The 23,294-nt window shown below is 36.7% G+C and overlaps 1 protein-coding gene across 4 annotated transcripts; it reads left to right on the forward strand.

The window, feature by feature from the left end:
• Positions 1-22,802, forward strand: LOC135582574 (calmodulin-binding transcription activator 1-like). 4 transcript variants are annotated; one of them, XM_065120199.1, is made up of 12 exons: positions 1-284; positions 1,076-1,195; positions 2,960-3,075; positions 4,137-4,225; positions 6,892-6,937; positions 10,042-10,459; positions 10,741-11,006; positions 11,948-12,424; positions 12,559-13,247; positions 15,915-16,497; positions 18,800-19,108; positions 22,511-22,802. In XM_065120199.1, the coding sequence occupies exons 1-12, from the start codon at positions 245-247 to the stop codon at positions 22,574-22,576; spliced, it is 3,219 nt and encodes a 1,072-aa protein (XP_064976271.1). In that variant the 5' UTR covers positions 1-244; the 3' UTR covers positions 22,577-22,802. The 4 variants fall into 4 exon arrangements, with proteins under 4 accessions (XP_064976271.1, XP_064976265.1, XP_064976281.1 ...); XM_065120193.1 differs by having other exon boundaries at positions 2-284; positions 10,042-10,501; XM_065120209.1 differs by having other exon boundaries at positions 2-284; positions 10,042-10,402.
• Positions 22,803-23,294: the final 492 nt, after the last annotated feature.

The following is a 23,294-nucleotide window of genomic DNA, read 5'->3' on the forward strand; positions in this document are numbered from 1 at the left end:
GGTTTTCTCCCTTTTTATCCTGGATTTGTCCCTTTTTGGTTTTAAGAGAGAGAGAGAGAGAGAGAGGAAGCAGCGGGGATACGATCGGCCGATTAATTGCTCCTTAGGGTTTCTCCTTTTCCCCCTAACGTCTTCCTCTGGTCCTCTCATTCGATCCCATCCATTCGGAACCGCGCTGCTGATCGATCCCGGAGGTCCGGGTGATGTGAGGCGGGGGAGGGTTTATTCGGATTGTCTCTGGCGGATGGCAGAGGGCCGGCGATACGCTCTCAATCCTCAACTAGGTCGGTTCTGCACCACCCACATGACATCGAATACCATTTCCTTTTTCCTAGGATATAATTGCGGTGTGTTTTTGGGATGTTTGGTAGAATCCAATAACGTGTTTATCGTTTCTCCTTGAAACCGTTTTAGAGTAGGTTTTGAGTATACGTAAATATGATCACTTTGTTAATGCTACTCTTGTAACCTAATACTGTTTCACTTTGTTGGAGAAGCTGTCATGGTGGTTTGCAAGCTCCACCTTGGTGGGTCTTGGGCAGCCTTGCTAAGTTATGTGCTTTCCCCCCTGTTTAGTGCGTATTGTGATGTCTTTGGCTAGTTTTGATCTTGTTTACTTCCAGAGGTGGGCATTTTCTGATGCATCTTTTTCCTTTATTTTTTCATATGATTGTTTTCAGCAAATAGAGTAAACTAAATTTTGCATTGTTTGGAAATTATGTAAGGCTTCAATTTGTGCCACGAACTACCTTAATGTCTAGCGCATTGCTTAATTGATTAAATTCATACTTGCATGTTGTTTCTCTTCCATGGACATGGAAGGTCAAAAGAGTGTCTCTATTTCCTTGTATCTTTTTTCATATTCTTATTCACAAGAATGCTGTATTTTGTGATTATTGTTCACAATAAATTATAGTTTACTGTTGAGTTGCTGCTAATAAGATTTTGAAACTAAATTTATGTGAAATATTTGTCGTACATGTGTAAGTTGAGAAATTAAACCTTTTTTTGTGTATTGTCCTTGTCATGGCATTTGAGAACTAAGATCCAAATTTGTCTTTTCTCTTCTGGGCAGACATTGCACAGATTTTGCAAGAGGCAAAAAGTCGTTGGCTTCGTCCAAGTGAGATTTGTGAAATCCTCCGCAACTATCAGAGGTTCAATTTGACTCCAGATCCGCCTTACAAGCCTCCTGGTACATTTCACAGTATTTACCCTTTTTTTTAAAAGAACTATTTGAAAGGCAATTTTATTTTGTAGTTGTAACTTTTAGGCACATATTGTAATTACAACAAAAAACTCCTGCTAGCTTTGTTTTTAAGTCATGCTTATGATGATTTTGGCATTCTAGGTTAACTTTCATGGATTTCAATTTTTTTTTCCTTTAAGGATTTTGTTGAATCGTAATTTGTAAAGTGTAAACTACATACTAGCCTCAATTACACAATAAGACTGTTAGCCTCTGTATTGTGGAGGAAAATTTCCACTCTTGTTTTACTGCTAAAAAAATAAAATCCATACGTTGGGTAGTAGATTCAACACAGGCTCAACCAGTTTGATTTGGGCCAGACGAATTGCTGGGCCCAAGCGCATGCCTTTGCAACGACCAATCAGAATGCCTCACCTGAAATATTTTGAGATGCTTGGCGTGTCTTCTTGCTTGGGCTCCTAGGATAGCACTACATAATAACACTGTGGGATGCCTAAATTGTGGATTTGATATGTATGTATGAACCTCTAAAATAGGTGGCATGCAAGGAAGTAGACCTACGTATGTTTTGGTTAGACTAGGATCACAATGTGAGTTAATTCAAATTACTGTTGTGAGGAAAGCTAGATAAAATTGTAACAAAATTTATGTTAGAAACAAGTCAAAAAGATGTAGTGGCTCGTAGTTTGGTTTGTCATAGTAAACAGAGTATTTTGGGAAGAATTAAAATATTTGGGATATATTAAGTGTGCATCTTATGCTTGGAAATTCCTATTTAATCCTGTGTATTCTTGTTTTGTTATTCCCTAGCCTCATACCATTATGATCTTGAATTATCTTAATTTTCAAACTTGGATGATTCCTATTTGTATAAGGATCAGCTGAGGGCGATCAACTCTTTCCCAAGAAAAAGGGTTTTTTGAGTAACCAATGGGAAATTATCCATGACCGATTAGAAATTGGTTGATTTTAAGAAATAGAATAGAAATCACTTAAGTGCCCTTAGCTGCATTCTTTCTAGGAGCCAGCATCGAGAAAAAAAGCGAGGAAAGATAGAGTCAAAAGTTTGGAAGAAGAACAGAGAGAAAGAGAGAGGATTAAAGTGAGAGTTCTATGTCAACGGGAAAATACAGCCTGTTGTGCAATTGCGTAGTCATGCCTCATGCCACCCTTCTTCGCATCACATAGCTCGCTTGAGTGCCCTTGCTTAACTTATTCACTTCCATATCAAACATGGTGGTTGGTTTAGGTGAGATCATAAGGAAAACCCAATAAGTTGTAACAACACAACTTATATTACACATGCAGTTATCTATGTCTACATATTATATATTGGATTGTGTACAGAATTTTGATTTCATGACCCATGGGTGTTGAACTTTTATTTCCTTGAACTTCATTCAGCAATCAACATTTATCGCAGAGAAACCACCCGAGTTGATTGGTACACATTTAATTGGAAAGTCTCTCTGTTTTCTTTTCCCACTTAACCACTGACCGTCAAAGAAGAATGAATTATGATCAAATTCTTGTAAGTCATATATGTTTGTAGCAGATGAATTTGATTTTTTTTTTCTCATATACAGAGATATTTGCTGAACTACAATTTGCTGCAATCAAGACCTCGAACCTTGATTGTGTTGTTTTTCACAAACTTGACTTTCTAGACTTTTTCATTGGATGACCAATGTCTTCCATTTATAATACGTAACACCATGATAGCCAGCTAATAGATCTGGAGTTCTATAGGTGGTTCTTTGTTTTTATTTGATCGCAAAGCACTCCGATATTTTCGGAAAGATGGCCATAATTGGAGAAAGAAGAGAGATGGAAAAACTGTTCGAGAAGCTCATGAAAAGCTAAAGGTATGATACTGCTTCATTTCAGTTTTTTCCCTTAATATAAGTGGATATCTCATTAGGTTCCAATGTAAATTAACGAATAACTACCGTTAATTGCAATTTGAAAAGTGAATCCTAGAGTTCAAGAATTTGTTAAATATTGTTTTCTGTTGATTTGATTTGTCCTTTTCTCACTGGTTTGGAAATGGATGATACTTGATATGTTGCTTAAGCTCTGTTTTTAAAGCCTTATGTTAAACTGGAAATTTTCTTGTGTGTTTTTTATGAGTATTGTTTGCTTCTACATAATAAGTCTTCTAAACAAGGTTATAATTTAGTGTACTATCTGTGGTCATGAAACTTCTCGATGATTCATTTGTGAATTTTTTCATGGTGAAGATATTAAATTTACTTTGTCTATGGTTATTTTAGCCTAAGTTGTTGGCGGAAGTTCTTAATATTCTGAATGTGTTACCTTTTATCTTTGGATATTGCACTATGTTATATTTTATCAGCATTTTTTATTAGTTTAGTTGCAATAACTTGGCACATTAAAATTGGTAAGAAGGAATAATGATTTTATGTTCTTTCTGCATGCCAGTGAAAAATGTATTTATGCTCCTGTTTCTTAATTTTTGTCATATTTAGTGAATGAGCAACACAAGCAGCTCTTGGGGGTTCTCACGCACCTGATATAACCAAATGAACACACAATTAAAAACTTGTTTTGTATGCTCAGTGCACCTGTTGTGCACACCACACATACAGTTTATGCATTACTGACATTTCAAAACCCCCGAGCCTGTTTTGTGATGCAAGAATTTTTGGAATTGCCATGGTTATATTTGGCATCTAGAAAGAACTTTATCTTGTTTTTTATCCATATAAAATATCACAACAGATTTTATCTCGTAGGCTGCATCTGTTTCACTTTCCATAGATCCTGTTGTCACGGGATCTAATTCAGTGGCTTCACTTTAAGAGTTTCAAGTAAATACGGTTGAAGCTAAAGATGCCACTGCACTACTGAGTCGTTGTTTTGTTACGGGAATTATCTTTTCTTTCTGATTCTTTTTTATCATCAGTGTGGAAGTGTTGATGTGCTTCATTGCTACTATGCCCATGGTGAGGACAATGAAAATTTCCAGAGACGAAGCTATTGGATGCTTGATGGGTGAGTATAGCTTTTCTAGTGAATTAGATTCAGTCATCTGTACCAGTTAATTATGCCTTGTCAGATAATAAAGTTCTATGTTGGTAGTGAAGATTGTTTTATTAGTTTTCTCCTCTCTTATTTTTGATGTTTGAGTTGGAGGTACCTAGAGGTTTTGACAGTTCCTATGTGGTCACTGGATGCAGATACAAGTTATGTGCCTAATGTTAGGCTTGTGGCTAAATGTAACAATGAACACCAAAATGATAAATACATATGGACAAGGTTGGAAAAGAGAGAAGTTCTTGCTCAAACTTTAAAGTTAAATCATGAACTGCTAGTGGAACCATATAACAATCAGGAGAACCGATGAGTAATCATGACATTATGCTAAGGTTATGACTCATGGAACATAGTGGAAATATAGTATTGCTAATTGATCATCACATGTCACTGATATTAGAGACTTAAGAAAGTGGTCATAACTTTCTACACCAAAAGAAGAATTGCCAAGTGCATGCCAAAATTTTCTGTGCATGACACTGATTGTGCACCATGTTGATTTATACGCCATACCCATCCGATAAGCAGTCACTGGACCTATCAAAACCTACACAAAATAAGTCAATGCATGAGACCAAGGGTAAGTTCATTTTTCTGGGGTTTGTAGAGGAAAGGCACTTGGAACAGCACACAAATTGCACTGGAAACTCAGAAACTTATATTCAAACTGAAAAAGGTTACAATTGACAAGTGGCAGCCGATAAAAAGAGGTAGGATTAAGGACAAAAATGGTGCCCAAGGATTCTGCAAGTCAAACAACTCTCTTAATTGATCTTGACCCCTTCCGATTGCTATCCAAGGGGTTCATCTGCCAAATCTCATCTCAAGGTGTTGAGACATGACAATATTCTTGGAAAATGTTTTCTTTGCTAAATTATTGCAAACGTCTGTGGCATTGCAAAACCCAAACAGTGTCATGGTAAAAAACCGTTTTCTGAATCCTGATAATGACCATGAAGTATATACAGGTGTTTTATTAGGCTCCAAGGACTAAACAATGTGACAAAATATTACATATCAACACGTACATTCCTGACATGCTTCTCACTTGAAAATATCAATGCCCGTATCAATGCCTTTTTATATGATGTGAACCAATCTTTCTTGTTTTTTCTGTTCTTCTTGATAATCCCTACTTGTTTAGTGATGGGAAAGGGCCTTCATATTTGTTTATAACTTGTTTGTGTTCTTTCTGAAAGAATTTGAGAGATCCAGGTGAGAATTTTGCCGGAACCATATTGCCTTTCTTGAACTTTTGAGGCCTTGTTTTGAAATTGTCCCTTTTTCTTATCTTCTTGATGATATATTTTTTCCAATAATCTTGTGCAATCTTAGCTTTTTGGTGCAACTCCTTGGTTACATAATATGCACAATATTATTTCTGGAGTGTCCAATGACCACATTATGGTGTTGACGTTTGTTAATGGTCGATGATTTTGAAAGGGCTCTCATTAATGCAGAGCTCTACTGCAATTTGTACAAGAATTAGGTGATATTTATAAGTTTTGTTCAATTTCAGTGGTTAGCATTTACACAGTGCTATAGATATTTCTCTAAATAGCATGGATTCATTTAATTTGGTTGTTTTGTGGGGCCAACTTTGATTCCAATAGCGTTATGAGTTACATCTGGAACTGCCCTTTTAATATCACTAACTATTATTTATGGATTTCCTACACTATCCTTATGACGAGTCTTGTTGTCTTCTCTGTTGAGTAGTACTGAGTTGCAGGAATGAATGGTGCACGTTTAGAGAAACAATTAACCAGCAAAATCTACCTGAACTCCCTCGATTTTGGGAATTGTGAGGTGAGATTGAGCGGGACACTCTTCCATGATCACATAATCACAAAATAGAGTTCCTACAATATCTTAGGCTTATATATCTCCAACTTGTCATGTTGGTATGTGAGACATGTTTGCACAAAAAAAACCCCTTTCCAAAACGGTAAGGGTTCAGTGTATCTGTGTGTCCTCTGCCCGAATGTACATGTTCACACCTAAGTTATCCACTGAGGCATGTATAATGAGTCCAACTTGGTTTGTCGTGTCTTTCCTGCCATTGATCAATTGCTTAAACATTGTATTTGTGGATCTATTTTATGTATCTCTTTAATTTTCTAGTGGAAGTGGAATTGCTCTTGATTCACGATCTCTGTAGCATTGAGTTGTAAGCCTGCCCAGACCCATTTCTTGCTCAAGACAAAGACTTACATTTTCAAGGCTTGCCCAGGCTGATAGTCCTACATGTCGAATTTTGAGGGTTCCCTCATTAAGATTATTTTAGAGAGAGAGCTTATGTTAGATATGATATTCTTCATTCCAATCCCAAATCGCGGCCAAAGGAGATGACACATCCAAAAGTGTAGAGAATGAATGACTATACTCATCTCTCTCTCCATAGAGAATGAACAAGTGTTATTTCCTTTTTCTTCTAAACTTTAAAATGTTCTTTTGTGATGTTATGCTTCTGACTTCTATGTTCAACTAGATGACCCTTATTTCCTTGTTAATTTTCACCTGTATGCTTATTAAATATAAATGAATTTCGAGGTAATATCTTGTTTCTTCTAACAGTCAATATGAAAAAAATTTAATGCAATTTTAATATGGTGGTTTTGCAGGCAATTGGAACACATTGTTCTTGTGCATTATCGAGATGTGAATGAGGTGATTTTTCTAGCCTGCATTAATTACTCTATTAAATTATCATTTATCAGCTAATTCATTTATGTTTCTATCATAGTCCAACTTTTTGATTGTCGACCACATTCATTATTTTTCTTGCTTTTATATTCCCTCTCTTTTCTCTGGATATATACACATCTTTGGACATGACACACAAAAAGCATGCCAACTCGACAAATTTTAGGAAAATAGGACACAACATGATAAAAACATGATGGCTCCACTAACCACTATGGTGATTAACAAATGCATATTTTTATACTTTATAATGAATTTATGCGCTAAAATATATATTTCTTTAGTAAGTTTATGATGATTATATATTTCACTTGTACATGGAAGTTTTTTTGCCACTAATCTAGATATTGTAGTCATAACAGTGTTGTTAAAAGGCACCCAGGTGCTCGGGCGAGGTGAGGCGTGGCCTGAGTGCCTTGCACAATGTCCGGGCATGACACTTCAGTGAAGCTCTATCCGGGCACTCGCTTGAGCCTAGGCGCCAGGCGCCTGGGGTTGAGTGTCCAGTTGAATGTGAAGAATCAAACCAGATTGTCAACTCTGGTTCAATTAAACAGTTAAATAGTATCTTAGTTCAGTCAAACCAAGCATAGTAAACAAAACCCCATCCCCCTACAACCCACCTAAGCACAGTAAACTCTAGACTATCATCGTCGCTCTGACCCATCTTTGGTCTGCCATCGCTGCCTCCGTGAGCAGCTCCCTTCGCCGTCGATGGACAGGTTTGACGCTTCCTCTGTCATTGACGGATAGGTCCAAGGCTCCTGTCGTTGCAATTTTCATGTTCCCTTCACTGTTGAGGGATAGGTCTGTGGCTTCCTATGTCACCGACGGACACATATGAAGCTTCCTTAGCCCCCGACATCATCGTCTGCAGCTTCCTTTGCTGTTGCTGCTGCCATTTGCAAGTTTCTCTGCCACTGCTATCGTCGTTCGTAGCTTCCTTCGTTGTCATTGTCGCCATCCAAAGGTTCCTTCGTCACTGCTGTCCTCTCCTTCCCCACCTTTCACTGTCGGTAACTCCTCACCGCAGCTAGTTTTAACTTTTAAATAGTTTAAAACTGATATTAGTCCCTATTTAGAACTTTTAACCCTATTTAGAACTACTAATCCTATTTAGAACTACTAATCCCTATTTAGTATTGTTACTCGCTATTTAAAAATGTTATTAGTCCTTATTTGGCACTTTTAATCTCTATTTAGAACTGTTATTAGGGTTTTAGAAATAATGCAAGTGTTCAAAGTTATATTAATATCAATTTAATGTTGTATTTTTTATTTTTATTTTTTTGGTAAGTTGTATTTTTTTTATTTTTATAATCATATTTATCAATCATATTATCTATTTTTGTATTTTAATATTCTAGAGCGTCTCGTTTCGCTCGGACGGGCGTCTAGCGCTCGAGCATTTGGGATCTTGTCGAGCATTTTGGGATCTTGGTGTCTTTTGTCGCCTAACACTTTAAAAAACACTGGGTCATACTATCATAGTAAGTGCAATGCCCAAATTTCATGAATATTGCCACTGGTCAACATACCTAGTATCCTTATGGCTGTCAAATAATTGTTTTACACTAGCTTCATAAGTTAACATAATTATAGACAATACACTTGTTATGTCTTTTCAAGCATCTGATGTATATAGGGTTATATTTTGGCAAGTGTCACTATCATTTGCAATGGCGGCAGAGAACAGCATTCATTAGAAGAGGGTACATGCCTCATAGACTGTTGTACTTCTTTAGTTAGATGTGCAACCAGGGTTGTATAAACTATGAAAATTAGGTTATTCTTTCCTTTGATTTATTTCCATGTGTTTTATCACATAGCTTTTAAAATTTGGCCGAGTTGGTTTAGGTTCAGCAGAGAGCAAACTGATATTACCCAAGAATCAGGTATTAGTTTGAAATTGGTCAAAGTGTCAGAAGGTAAGCTGGATTGACTGATTTTGTGGAAGAACAGGTGGTCCTCGTCTATGGCTGATTCCAGCTAAAATGTGTTAGAGAAGGAAGAAAAAAAATGAAGGAAATTAGTTGATTGTAGTGTACTATTGCCGTCGCCACCTCAGTTTCTACATACTCCAGTGTAGCTGCAGTTGCATTGCCTATGGATCTGAGAGAGAAGAGGTTTGCTTGAGGATCCAAACTTTGAAAGAGAAATCTTTCCTCTTTTTTGCGCTATTCAAAGTTAAATAATTAGTTAAATTGAGTTTAGGAATTAGTGCTATAAGTTATATTTCTTGTGTTAGACTACTAATTCATAATATTTTGTCAATTATATGACATGTTATATATTGATATTCTGGAATATTTAGTTATTTGATGATTTGTTATGTAATATACAAGATTATACATATTTTATATAATATACATGATTATACATAATACATATAATATATAGCATATAAAATTTAAATATAATATTTTCTATAATAATATTAAATGTTTTTATTATTTTTGTAGAATATTTAAGATAATTTTTCTTGAATTATATTTTTATTTTTTTATGTTTGATGATTCTTCATTTAGTTAATTTTCAAATTCCCTCATTATGGTTCAACCTATACTAATTTTGTCACTGGCTGATCCTGATCTTGGTCCTGATTATGTCTCCGTGGTTCATGCCCCTACTACAATCTTAACAAATATGGTTTGCATTGCGTCAATGCTATTTTTCTTATTTTGGACTGCACATTTGCTGTATCATGTAACATTTGCAAGTATGTTTTTTGATGTATAAAAATCTTTCTATGTTGTCTTATTATGTGATGTATGCACAATAAAAAAAAATCCTTGTTAACATTTTATATGGCACATGAGTTCTGTCTCTGATATTGTATTGAAAATTATTTGTCTATGTTAACAGGCACATAATAATAATAATAATTATTATTAAAAATATGCATCCTCTGCACCTGGCAATAATCCATGTTGTGCAGACTCTCAAATAAATGATGCAACTTTTACTCTTGTGTTAGTTTTATTTGGAGTTGGAGAAAGGGAAAGGGCCACAACTGTTCTGTATTTGGTTTACATAATAAATGTTGTGACTATCTTTCTTTTCTCTAGGGAAGCAGGTCTACCATTCCTCATTTGTTAAATACTGATGCAATGAGAATGAGTCACACAGATGGATCTCAAACCAGTTCTGCTGTTTGTTCTTATTTGGATCATCTTACTTTTCCAACCCAACCATCCTATGCAACAAGTGCCCATGCTGCTGATTGGAATCGCCAAGCTCCATCCTCTGAGTTTGAAGATGCAGAGTCTGGAGAGGAACATAGTGAAGCTTCACTTGCAGATTCTTTATCTCATTCAGGAATTCATGTTGCCTCATCTGCAAACCATACTGGACAAGAAAACGTTGCTGGATGTAGTGGTTCCCTTGCTCATCTTCGTTCGAGCGATTCTATAGATACTGGAATCTTAGGTAGATTATTTGGTCCTTCATCTGCAAACCAAGTGCCATTGCAAAATCTTATATTAGGTGAAGACCAACAAAAAAATTGTGAAGTTTCTCAAGGAGCTGGTAGTACCTATTAGCTTCTTACCTTTACTCCACGTATTATTTTGCTGTTGTATTTCACATCGTCATCATAATTAGATTATACACATGTATAAGTATATACATGTGGATACATACTGGTGCAGATGATTAAATGGAATATCAGTACTACTAGTAAAATTTATATTGGTTGTTCAAATTCCTTGGATTCCTTTAGCTTTATCTTCATCTCTTACTGTTCACCTAAATATGTTGATGTGTAGGTTCACTCGGTGGTGCTAGTTTTGATCATCATACTGCAGCATCCAAGATGCCTGAATTTTTTAACATAAGCCGAAAGGATTCTGGCATGCTGGAAGAGAATGTTTCCATTGAACAAGCTAAATGGTCTGTTAACATGCCTAAAATATTTCCAAATACCACCTCTGAGGGCAATGAGGTAGTCAAATATGTTACTGATAGTGGCAATAGTATCTTAACTAGCGATCATCAAAAAACATCTATTGGAGAAGGCACAAAAGAGAATCAGGTATATGATCGAATTGTAAAATTTGCTGTTTGCATATTCTTTTTAATTTTGTTGCCCCTTTGTAGTCGAGGATTCTTAGTCATCACTTATGAAAATCCTAAGTTCTTGCTTCATACTTCATTATTTCTACTAGATTGTAAGTTCATATTTAAAGTTTCTTTGGTGCTATAGTACTCTTAGCTTTACAAATAGATATTAAATGGATCTAAGGTGATTTTTAGCCCGAAATAACCATGCAAGGGTGCGATGGGGTTTTCAATGTCATCGTTTATAATTGTACCAAATAGACATCTTAGTGGTTGGATTGCTTTTATACCACAATCTTTTAGATATTGCTAATATGCAATTCCAAGAAGCTAGGCGCTTATCATCTACCTTATGTTTATTTAGGAGGTTGCCACTTAAGCTTTTCCTGGAAGTCCTTATGAATTATATTTATAGCACTCAAGAAATACCTTATAATATTTCTTTGAAATTTGTGGTTTTGTGTTAAATTTGATTGCAAAGTTTTTCTTTTTCTCCAAAAAACCTGCTATCATGAAGTGATTGTTGTTAATTTGAACTCAAGTCAACACAAATGATGACTGACTTGCAATCCTTGATTGCAAAAGATGTCTTGAAAATTAATGAATTTTGTAAAGTATTGGTGGGTTATTAAACTACCAACACAATTGGCATGATAGTTCCAACTCCTTACCACTATCATTTTTGTCCTTTATCTTGAATTTTCTGTCTTGATCACAGATATCGCTAGTTCCTTTATAAACCAAATTCCAACAAGTATGCTCCTGTTACATTCTATATTTATAGCTCATTTACATTTAGCTGAAATTTGCATTCTTTTTATATGCTTGTAGATATTATGTTTGTTGCTTGTACATATAAAAACCTTTGTGTCCATGTGTCTGATTGGAATTGAGAATGTGCATCACATTGTGCAGGTTAAAGTGGAAAATTCTGAGAATATAAGCAACCTTGATCATGGACACTTGGTCAATATACCAGGCTATATGTTTCAGGTGCCCAATACTAATCTTTCTCAGAGCACACTGCAAACCATAAACAATGGCAGCTCTAAGGTGACCGTTGCTTCTGACCAACCTCTGAGTTATGAAGCACAAATTTTATATGGTTTAAAGAAGTCACTGGAGAATGAGGGAGATTTGAAGAAGTTAGACAGCTTTGGAAGATGGATGAGCAAAGAAATCGGTAAGGATTGTGATGACTCACTGATGGCTTCAGACTCTTGCAACTACTGGAATGCAATGGATGCTCAGAATGATGATAAGGAGGTATCAAGTCTTTCTTCCCATATGCAGTTGGATATGGATTCACTAGGACCATCTCTTTCCCAGGAACAGCTATTCACTATTCATGACTTCTCACCGGATTGGGCTTTTTCTGGCGTTGAAACAAAGGTATTATCTACTTTCTGTGCCAACAGAAATAAGCCCAGAAAGCATCTGTCTTGCGATCTTTTTGTTCTTATTATGTGGGAGCACTTTTTTCAGATTCAGTTTATTACATCTCCATGGCTAACATCTTTTTACAGGTTCTGATTGCAGGTACCTTTTTAGGTAGTTTACAGCCCAGGAGCATCAAATGGTCTTGTATGTTTGGTGAGTTTGAGGTGTCTGCTGAAGTTCTGACGAGTAATGTGATTCGTTGTAAAGCCCCTTTACATACCCCTGGTCGGGTTCCATTTTATATTACATGCAGTAATAGGATAGCCTGTAGTGAGATTCGAGAATTCGAGTATCGTGAAAACTTTTCTAGCTTCTCTTCAGTGCCAGAAAGGGATTTAGAAGAAGTTAATCTTCAAGTGCGTTTTGCAAAGTTATTATCGACTGGGTTAGACCGGAACTGGCTGGTCTGCTCTGTTGAAAACTGTGAAAAGTGCTTCCTTAAACAAAAACTGTTGTTAATGCTAAGGGATCAGGAAAATGAGTGGAATGTTATCGACAAAGACTCTAAGGCCTTTCACAGTGATCTCAGGATACCTAAGGATGGATTGATTCAGAAGTTATTGAAGGGTAAACTATATGAGTGGTTGCTGTGTAAAGTTCATGAAGAAGGTAAAGGACCTAATGTTTTGGATGAGAATGGTCAAGGGGCTATCCATCTGGCTGCAGCTCTTGGTTATGAATGGGCAATGAGTCCTATAGTCTGTGCTGGAGTCAGTCCAAGTTTCAGAGATGTAATCGGTAGGACCGGGCTCCATTGGGCTGCATACTTTGGCAGGTTTGTTTATCATGCTTCAGAACTGTTTAGTGCAGAAAAAGTTCAACATCAATCATATTATCTGTTTTTCGTGTTTGTTATGTAAACTGAAAATGAACATTTACTCTAGCAATAATTAAGCACGAGCAGTTCCAAAAGTCTTAAGTAGTTTTAACTTTTTACTATCAAAGCTTAATTGTGCCAGTTTGTGTGGAAGAAGAAATAAGTTCATGATGAAAATAAAGAGAATTAAGATGCACTTTTTGATATCATTGCTGCTGGGTGATTTGCCAGAAGAAATGCAGCTGACTATGGAGCAAATGTCATTTCCATTGTGACTTGTGGGTATGCAGAACAAGGATATCATGGATGTTATAGCATGTGCATGTTTGCAAGGGTGTAGGTAGAAGAAAGAAGGGGCAAGGAGGGTGTGGGCACCCTCTGAACTGGAAACTCCTACATGGGCCTTTCTTCTTCATTCTAGGTGTTAAACAAGGATAATGGTGCATATCTAAAACCAAAAGAAGAAAAACATTATGGAAACCATGATCTCTACTTAGTGGACACTATTTCTAGTAGGACTATGGATTTCAGTTTATTTTACTGATCACCTTCTATTTTGTACCATCTGAAATCCCTTATGTAGAACCTTTTAATCTTATTCGATGGCTAAACTAAAGTAGTTATCCTAAGTCATTCTGGATCTACATAATCTGTTCTCATCTATTCTCTTTAGGCATTGGCTATTTTCAATTTGTAGGTTATATGATCTGATGTTTATAATGGCTTAGTGGAGTACTTTTAATTGGGTTAATTACTAATGTTGCATTGTGACTCGTCTATTTTGTGTTACAGCCCTCCTACATGTATTTCTTTGCTCCACCTTTCTTTTTGTGCCCACAGATAGTCACATGTGAATGACGCATGCATTGTGACTTTGCATGTCACATGTCTTACTGCTCATTCATTGACATGTTCTTGCACCACAATAATGGAAATATGGTTTTGAAATGATAACTTTAGCAAATTAAGGTATTTCCCTTTTTGGTTTACATAGGTGCTGAAGTGCATGTAAAGCTTATATTACAATAGGTGCTGAAGTGTATGTACAGCTTATATTACAGTTGTGTCAATTCTACTAATGTGTCACTTGACCATCTTCAGTTCTCTCTCTATCTTTGTATGTTTTCCAATTTGCTGATGTTTAGTACATCAGCACACAACCTTAAGGTATTCTTGATGCATGCTTCTATCTCCTTCCCTCAGTCAAGGTTTTTTCTTGCCATGCATGCTTGGCACATACTACAGACCAGGGTTCACCATTTCGGGCACCGGACTCGTCTTGGAGATTTGTCAAGTCGGTATGTATCGATGTATATCGGTGTTTCTGAGAGGAAGAAAAAGAGGGAGAAGAGGAAGGGACGGTGGAGGAAGAAGGAAGAAAGTGGGAAGATCAGGAAGCAGCAGAGGAGTAAAAAGGAAAAAGAGGAAGAGGAAAGGAGACATTCTTGATAAGTGATTAGGGCAAATATCTAGCGTGGTGATGTGCAGTGAGGTCGCAGCAAGTGGAGGTCGTCAGTAGTTGCCTGCGTGAGAAGCGTCGATTGCAGCATTAGTTGCATGGCGATGTGCAACTTCCATCGCGACAAGCGGAGGTTGTGGTGGTGAGAAGTCGTAGTCGCTACATCAATCGCGTGAGAATCTGAGGTAGCACGGAAATGGGATTTAGGGTTTCCCACTTCCCTTCGATATGCTGGACCGAACCGGGATGGGTCCGCATATCGGTCAGTGCTCAGACCGGTATGTGTTGCCCTTTTCATACCAGTCCAGGCAAAACGGTGATCATTGCTACATACTATTATGTTTTAGTTATGCTAGCTTCTATGCTGACTCATGTGCACTCTTTAGGAATCTTTATTATCTACGCCACTCTTTATGACTTGATTGTATGTAGATATATATACATCATACTCGACTCTTCAAATGATAGTGTTATTTTCTGTCTATTTACTCACAGATCCATCTTAATCTCTGTATATAATTGTTTCACTTTAATATCCTTAATATTTCTGATGGGATTAATAATCTACATGCTTTTAGACAGACCAAAAAGTTTAATCCTAGCTGCATGATCTGATAATAATATAAATGCTTATAGAAACTTGTGAAGAGATGGAACAGGCAAGGAGTCCTGATTTCTCTGCAGCTATCTGTTTCCAAAGATCTAAATTTGGTATTGCAAATAGATTGCTGCATAATATTGTAGACGTGTCAATTTGAAGTTGAGGCAAATTATGGATAAGGACAGATGCTTGATCACCTTTTTTACTTCTAGATATTGTTGTTAAATTGATTAGCAATATGACAACCGTTTACTTATTTTCAATCAAAGGTGTAATTCTTTGTAATATACTTTTCAGACTACTCCAACCAAGTTTATGATGCATTATATTTTACATTGCATCTTTTACTTGTAACCAACAGACTTAGTATTTATCTGTTTATTTTGTGCTGCCGTCACTTTTAGGTTCAAGAAGCTTTTTAGTTGGTGCTTCATTCCAAGAAGACAAGAACCTTATTTTGAATTTTTTTTGTCTTATTTAAAACATGCATTAAGTTGATAATTTACCTTATTCTTTAAGCTCCATGCCTGGATTTTTAACTATGATTTAGTCATTGACTGATCAGAGAGGAGACAGTTGTTGAGTTAGTGAGGCTTGGAGCTGCTGCTGGTGCAGTTGAACACCCAACATCAAAAGTTCCTGCTGGTAAAACTGCTGCTGATTTAGCATCTAGTAGAGGACATAAAGGAATTGCTGGATACTTGGCCGAAGCAGATTTGACCAGCCATCTTTCTTCATTAACGGTAAAAGAAAGTGAGATGGGTAGACTTTCTGCAACTTTGGCTGCAGAAAAGGCCATCGAAAATGTACAAGAGCAAAACACAGTTTCTCTAGATGGTGGAAACGGGGAACAATTATCTCTGAGAGGGTCTCTTGCTGCTGTAAGAAATTCAGCTCAAGCTGCTGCACGAATTCAAGCTGCGTTTAGGCTTCATTCTTTCCGCCAAAGAAAATTAACAGATAGCAAAGACAAAGATACTGAGATCTCAGTTGATTTGATGGTTCGGTCCTATCTGAACAAGTTCCCCAAGATAAATCACTACAATGAATCTTTGCATATGGCTGCTGTTAAAATACAACAAAAATATCGTGGATGGAAGGGTCGTAAAGAGTTCTTGAAAATCCGTGACCGAATTGTGAAAATCCAGGTAAGTTTTGTTTGAGTTTTTGGGTGCTTTTTTATTTGTGTTTATACTGTTTACTTCATTGATGGAAATGTTTCCACGTTTTGTATGGTAGCTATATGTGTAAAATGCCTCCTTTCCCTGGTCTTTTTGAAACATGGGTATGGCGCTTACAACTTTAGTTACATGTTTTTAGCATTCTATGGAACATCAGATTTGAGCTTCTTGCAACTTGTGAATGAATTTTATCGGATATCATGAATCGTTGGTCATATACATAAGCCAGTTCATGAAAACAAAGCTTATTGCTATCTTTTCATTTTATGCTGAAATTCTTTATGGAACTAGAATATTTGATATCAACCAAAAGTCCTAGATTACTAAACTTAAAGGTTCGTAGTTTTCTTGCATCCGACTTTCAAATAAAGGTTTATGAACACTAAGTTTTTCCAAACTCTTCTCTTCACTGGAACATTTGAGAAAATCCACGTGTTGACTTTACAAGTGATGCATTCTTCATTGCTGTGGTAATGCACTTTTCCAGCGGAATTAATTGTAATAAATCTCTAGGAATAAGATGGATCGATGTGCTAACCCACTATTTGTACTTATAAGAAGGGAAAGCTCCACGATCTTCATGTAGGAAGCCTTTGGTTCTTTAGTGGAGAGCACTTTAGTTGGAGCTGTACGGTCCTTGGCCTCTTTGACATCCCCCTAGACGGAAGAAAATGTAAATGACTATTTTGTCATAGATGAGAAAGGAAGCAATTGGCAGATAATTGTCACTCTTGTGATGTATGGTTTAGCATCCCACTTTATTTTCAGTAGCTCTATTATCTTGTTTATTGAGGGTGCTGTCCACTAATGTAAGGGAAAGTGATGTTTTGCTGGTAGTAATAGAAAGTACTGAGTCTCCATGCTTGAGAAGGTTGGCAGGAATCTCAATTCCTGATATTTAGAATGGAGTCCCCTGGTATTTAGAATCATATTTTCCTTCTATTCGACACCTACAACTTCTGTCCACTAATGTTTTCATTCATGAACAACCAGCCGTATACATTAATCTACACATTTAATAAAGTCTTCCTTTTATTATTATATATTTTTATTTATGTGTCATATACTGATATATATGATTCGGCTTATCATGTTGACTAGGCCTATCAGTCCATGGTTGGACTTCTATGTACTGGTATCGTGTGTTACTACACCAAAAAAGGATTGATAAATCAATTGAAATAAAAAAACCCTATTTCAGGATTTTTTATCCTAATTTATCGGTATATAAATTAAATTTAGGACATAAACAAGCATAAATAATCCTTTAGTTATCCATTCAACATGGTAGATTAAGCTCGTACAAAAAGTCAATACATGGTCAATCTAAGCTATTTTTTCTCAAATACTTTGTTAGATCTTAATTTTTTTTATTAATCACTAATAAATCAAGAATACCAATATTCTTTACACCAATTGCATTACCAAGAATTTTCAACAATTATAAAGAAAACAAAGAGATAAGTTGAAGACAAATTTCACGCAACTTCGGGTTTGAATTCCTCTTCATTATGTAAATCAATAGGTTGATTTTCCCTTTAAGTGGAATTCTTAAAAGGAAATTTTGGATTAGCCTCCACTTGAGTACATGCACTTGACCTTAATCTTTATGTAAGTTCCTTAGAACCATAAAACATTTTTTGTTTCATGCATTATATAGTCAAATTGCAAATTTTGTTTTTTTTTTGGACAAACCTCCTTGGTGCAGCCATTTACACAGTAGAGGAAAGGAAGAGGGCACAGTAGAAAGTACATTATGATTCTAAGGGTGTTGCCCATAATTGCCATGGATGGCAAGAAGAAATCCATGTATGTTTGCCCAAGTTTTAAAAATATTAATGTATACAATCCACTTGCTGTTTGCTGTATTTTTGTTCCATTTAAGGTTCTGGTCCTTGTACATGGACACAGATTCTTATCAAAACATGGGAAAATATAATTTTATTTCCAACGATTTCATTTTCCCTATAACTCTAACTCCATGGCTAGATGTGCTTTTAGAGTTTCTCGGAACAATTATAAAACATAAATCAATAAATCAGGATTTTCTGTTATAATATAATAAAAAAGCTTCATCTGCAAAAGGAATATTGAAGTCAGAATACTCAAAAATTCTCTCAAATAGCATGGAATAGACATCCATAGGGTTTCATGCTTTTGTGGTGTTTTCTAATAGGAAATATGTTTGTTGTATTTTCTTTGGGATATTATATGCTTTACACTAACTAGTTTAAGAGCATAAGTCAGGGGCTCATCAGTTTTATTTCAGGCACACGTGAGGGGTCATCAAGTTCGCAAGCAGTATAAGAAGGTAGTGTGGTCTGTTAGCATTGTTGAAAAGGCTATCTTACGTTGGAGGCGCAAAGGAGCTGGATTACGGGGCTTTCGAGCTGAGAATACAACTATATGCATTGAGGGAAAGGTTGGGGCAACTGATGAATATGATTTTCTCCGTCTTGGTCGGAGACAGAAGGTTGCTAGTGTGGAGAAAGCTTTGGCAAGAGTACAGTCAATGGCACGCCATCCAGAAGGCCGTGATCAGTACATGAGACTGGTGGCATGTTCTCGTAAATCAAAGGTATTTTGCAATTTTAACTTGAGTCTTGCTATTTACTGTTGTGCATTGTGCAATCTAGGAATTTACTGCAGTTAATTCACAGTGTCCGCACAAGCACCACGTAGTTGATACTAGACATAGGTGATTAATTACCTGAGCAGTGAGTCTATTCTTCTTGACATTTTTATTCCAATGGATTGTATATTAAGATTTGTGTTATTCCAGTTTCTATATTTGATGTGCTTTCTTTATTTTAAATCATGATTATTGTTTCTTTTGTAAATGCCAAGGAAACTCTTGAGATTTCTCATTAAATTTTCTTACTACAGCTAATATGCCATGTTTCTTTCTAGTTCCCAATTTTCTTTCTCGTATGTGATTGTTCATACATGGTTCTAATTTTCAATAAGCTCCAAGCAGAACTTATGATCAAATTGGTCACAGGTGGATATTGTCGGAATTTCTTACTGTTTAGATTTATTTTCAGTTAATCAAGAATGAAATGGGTAACATGCCTTCCTAAAATGCAGAAAGTGGTGAGAGTGGCCTTCCTATACATGCTAAGTAGTGTTTTCCTTTTTATCTTTCCTGACTGATTCACCTATTCACATGTTCCACGATAATGCAGATGGTGGAAAATGATTTATAACTGAAAGGTAAAGTTGAGTTTAATAAGTTTAACAAGAGCATGCAAATATTTATGGTTTCTTGTTTCAATAATATTCTCCTAAATTAAGTCGAACATCTTCATTTTTTTTCCCATATGTACAAGAAAATTTTGCAAAGTTCAGTTGATTGGAATTTGATGAAATTAAATAAAATTTTCTTCCTTGTACTTCTAAATTGAGTTGAATGTCAAAGTAGTTTAATCTTTTTCTATTTGTGCAAGAAAAATTGCAAAGTTAAATGAATTTGGAATTTGATAAAATTGAATGAAATTTGTAGTTTTTTTCTTTATTAATTTTGATTGCAAAATTCTTAGCTTTACACACAATGGAGCCACTATATAGTTTTGGATAGGGTAAGGAGTCAGGAGTGCCCATTTGCATATCTTAATTTTTATGATTTCACCTTGGTTAAATTTGAACAGATAAGAAATCTTTTGTCAGGAATCATTGCTTTTTATTGTTCATTTTAAGTTGCCCTATGCTTTGCTTCTCTAAATAGGTTCAATTGCAACCGTTGAATTATTTTTGTACAATGATATTATATCTATGATACAGGGGTTGTAATCTACAGCTATGATACACTGTTTAGTACTGCAATTGAGTTGCGGATGAGTTGGATGGATGCGGGTCTAGGTTAGGGTGCCACCATCAATATCAGAAGAGATGGTAGAATAAGTAGTCCTAGTGGGAAAAGATTACTTGTGGACAATGTTTTTAACAGCACTAGGCCTCAAAACGCTCGAGGCGTTAGGCACCCGCCCAAGCGACGCAAGGCGCTCCCAAATATTATAATTAAAATAATATGCGACTAAATAGAAATATGCTAAACAGGTTTATAGAGACATGTTAGAATTAAACTGCTCCAAAAGCATCGTGTTAACCAGGAATGTTTTGTTGCTCTAAGACATCATCAAGTAAAAGCTAAGGGAGTTTCATGTATAAATCAAAGTGCATATTGCCTATGGTGTTGTAGATACAACAAATATATTTAAACTACTCCAAACGAGTTGTTGCTCGTCTGTTTGCAGTTTAATTAACAGGGGAATGGATGAAGCAATTTAACTAACAGGAAGGTGGGGGAAGTAGAGGGTGGAGAATGAAACTGCAGCTAGGAATGAATGAAGCTACAGCGGAGTATGAAGGCAGCATATGACGTTGTCGATGACAGTGGATGGAGCTGCAACGTTGGAGGGAGCGTGCTAAGGCCCAAACGAAGGCGATGGAAAAGGTTGTCGGCGGCGGCAGACATAGCTACTATAGCAGCAGACAGAGGTATAATGGTGGACAAGGTTTAGGGTTTAGCCGAGCTGTAGCGGCGAACCAGATTGGATGAGGTTGCCGATGGCGACGGGTAGAGCGAACAAAGGTGATAGATGTAAGGTTTCATTTCACCTTTGTTTTCTTTTCCTGGGTCGGGCAAGGGAGGGGGTTGGACAGTGTTAGGGTAACTACGTTAGTTGGTTCGATTGAACCAAGTTCTACGTCTTATTGAACCAAAGTTTGAACCTGATCAAATTTAGCTCGGGCACTTGCCCGACACACCTGGTGCTTGGGTTCAGGCAAGCACCTGAGTAGCACTTCATTGAAGTGCAACGCCTAGGGTTTTTGCGAGGTGTTTGGGCCTTGCCTTGCCTCACCCTAGAGCCTAGGCGAGCGCCTTTTGAAAATACTGTTTGTGGATAGGTGCAAGGGGCTTGTCAAGAGTTGTACTGTTTTTGGTGCTTTGCATTTACACATGCAATCCACTAGGAATCGTTCTGCATTATGCATTCAACGTGTACTGTTATTATTGGTGCTTTGCACCACTTACACATGGGATCCACTATGAATTACTCTGGGTTATGCATTCAACCCTGATGAGGGCATCAAACTTGAATGCAAAATATTATTTTACCTTGATTAGTATTTCATTGGGAGTTGTGGATGGGCTAGATTGACATGCAGACAAACACTTGAAACCACCTAGCGGCACTGCATGCATGCAGCGTGGATGCATGACACATGCATGCATGCATGTAGTGGGGCAGATGGTTTTGGCTTTGGTGTTCTTTTTTTTTTCTTCATCCTATTCATGGATAATGAAATTTTAATCACATGATTATGGTATCTAGTTCTTAACAAAGTGGATGTCTCATTTTAGGATTGAGGTCCGGTTGCTCAAAGTATTATACTATTTGGGTTGACTAAATGAATCCCTTGCCACCAATGTTCCGTGGTTACACCAACAATGTACTGATTTGAAGTTCATGTTCAAAGCTGGTAGTTAGCTATGAAATTAAACTACCTCTTGTTTTACTAGTTCAGAACCTGGTAATAATAATCTCCAAATCATTGAAAAATTATTAAATTGTTCACAAGTTTTTACTCGTCCAATGTATTTGCCAAGTTAGTCTCAACAACCAAACTAATAAAAATTAATCGATTATTGATTGTATATAGCCCACAACTTGGTAGAACCTTGTAGCAACACCAGGATGTTTTAATTTAGTTATATGTTTCTTTAAATTCTTATCAACAAAGGAGTTGCAGATTTGGCTATTTATTGTTAAGAATCTGAAAATGAAATAAACATTTGCAGTTATATGAATTCATTTACATGAGATATGTTACTGGGTGAGTTATTCTGTTTAGTAGTCATATTCTTTTTACTATTTTCCTTTCTATCTGTTTTGATTTCTCTTTCAAGTTGATTTTGCCTATTAATATTCATTGTGTTGTTGCACAACCTTGATAAAACCTAAAACGTTGTTCACAGCTGGGAGACGAAGGTGGTGGCTCAGCCCAACTTCAAAACACCGAAGAAGAAAATGGTGGGGGCTGATCTAATGGCACTATCCACGCTGAGCTACAACGACCATATTTGTGATTTCTGGACGTTAAGAGGCGTCGGGGAGTTTGGGGAATTTGCACAAATCTTGTTCCTGTAAATATTGCTTATATGTAATGGATAAGATGTAAAGATTTGTCCTTTCCTTTTTGATAAGGCTGAAGAGAAGTGCAGAAAGAAGCTGGTATTTCTCTCTGGCAAGCACCAGTCAATTCATTCACCTGTCGATTCCATGTGCAGCATTGTAATATTGGTTCGTCACTTCGCACTTCTGAGGCGTTTTATACCCTACCGAGTCAACTCAAAACATGCCGTGGATTCGAGCAGATTCGGTGCGCTGGCTGACGATGGATGCAATTGATGCATGTGACACCTTTTATAATTACAATAAAATTGGACTCCCAGGTTGGTCCACTTAGCAAGTTTAATATTAACCCATCTCCCGAAAGGTCCTGACCATCGATCCTATCATATTGATTTCACATTTGTGGCTAGGATCATCCAGGAGTAGGAGCGGAGTGCCCTTCCGTTCTCAGCTGAGCATCCGAGGAGCCAGGGTGATTACAGTCGATCGAGATGGACCATGGCCCGACCGAAGTCAAACAGCGAACCGAAGGACCGGTCAACGGTGGGGGAAATCGCACCGGGACCCGTTGACCAACGACACGACGTTAGATTCGGCAAGTGCACCCACCGTTTCGAACCCTTTTTT

Source organism: Musa acuminata, chromosome BXJ1-3, assembly GCF_036884655.1.
Source record: "Musa acuminata AAA Group cultivar baxijiao chromosome BXJ1-3, Cavendish_Baxijiao_AAA, whole genome shotgun sequence".
NCBI lineage: Eukaryota > Viridiplantae > Streptophyta > Magnoliopsida > Zingiberales > Musaceae > Musa > Musa acuminata.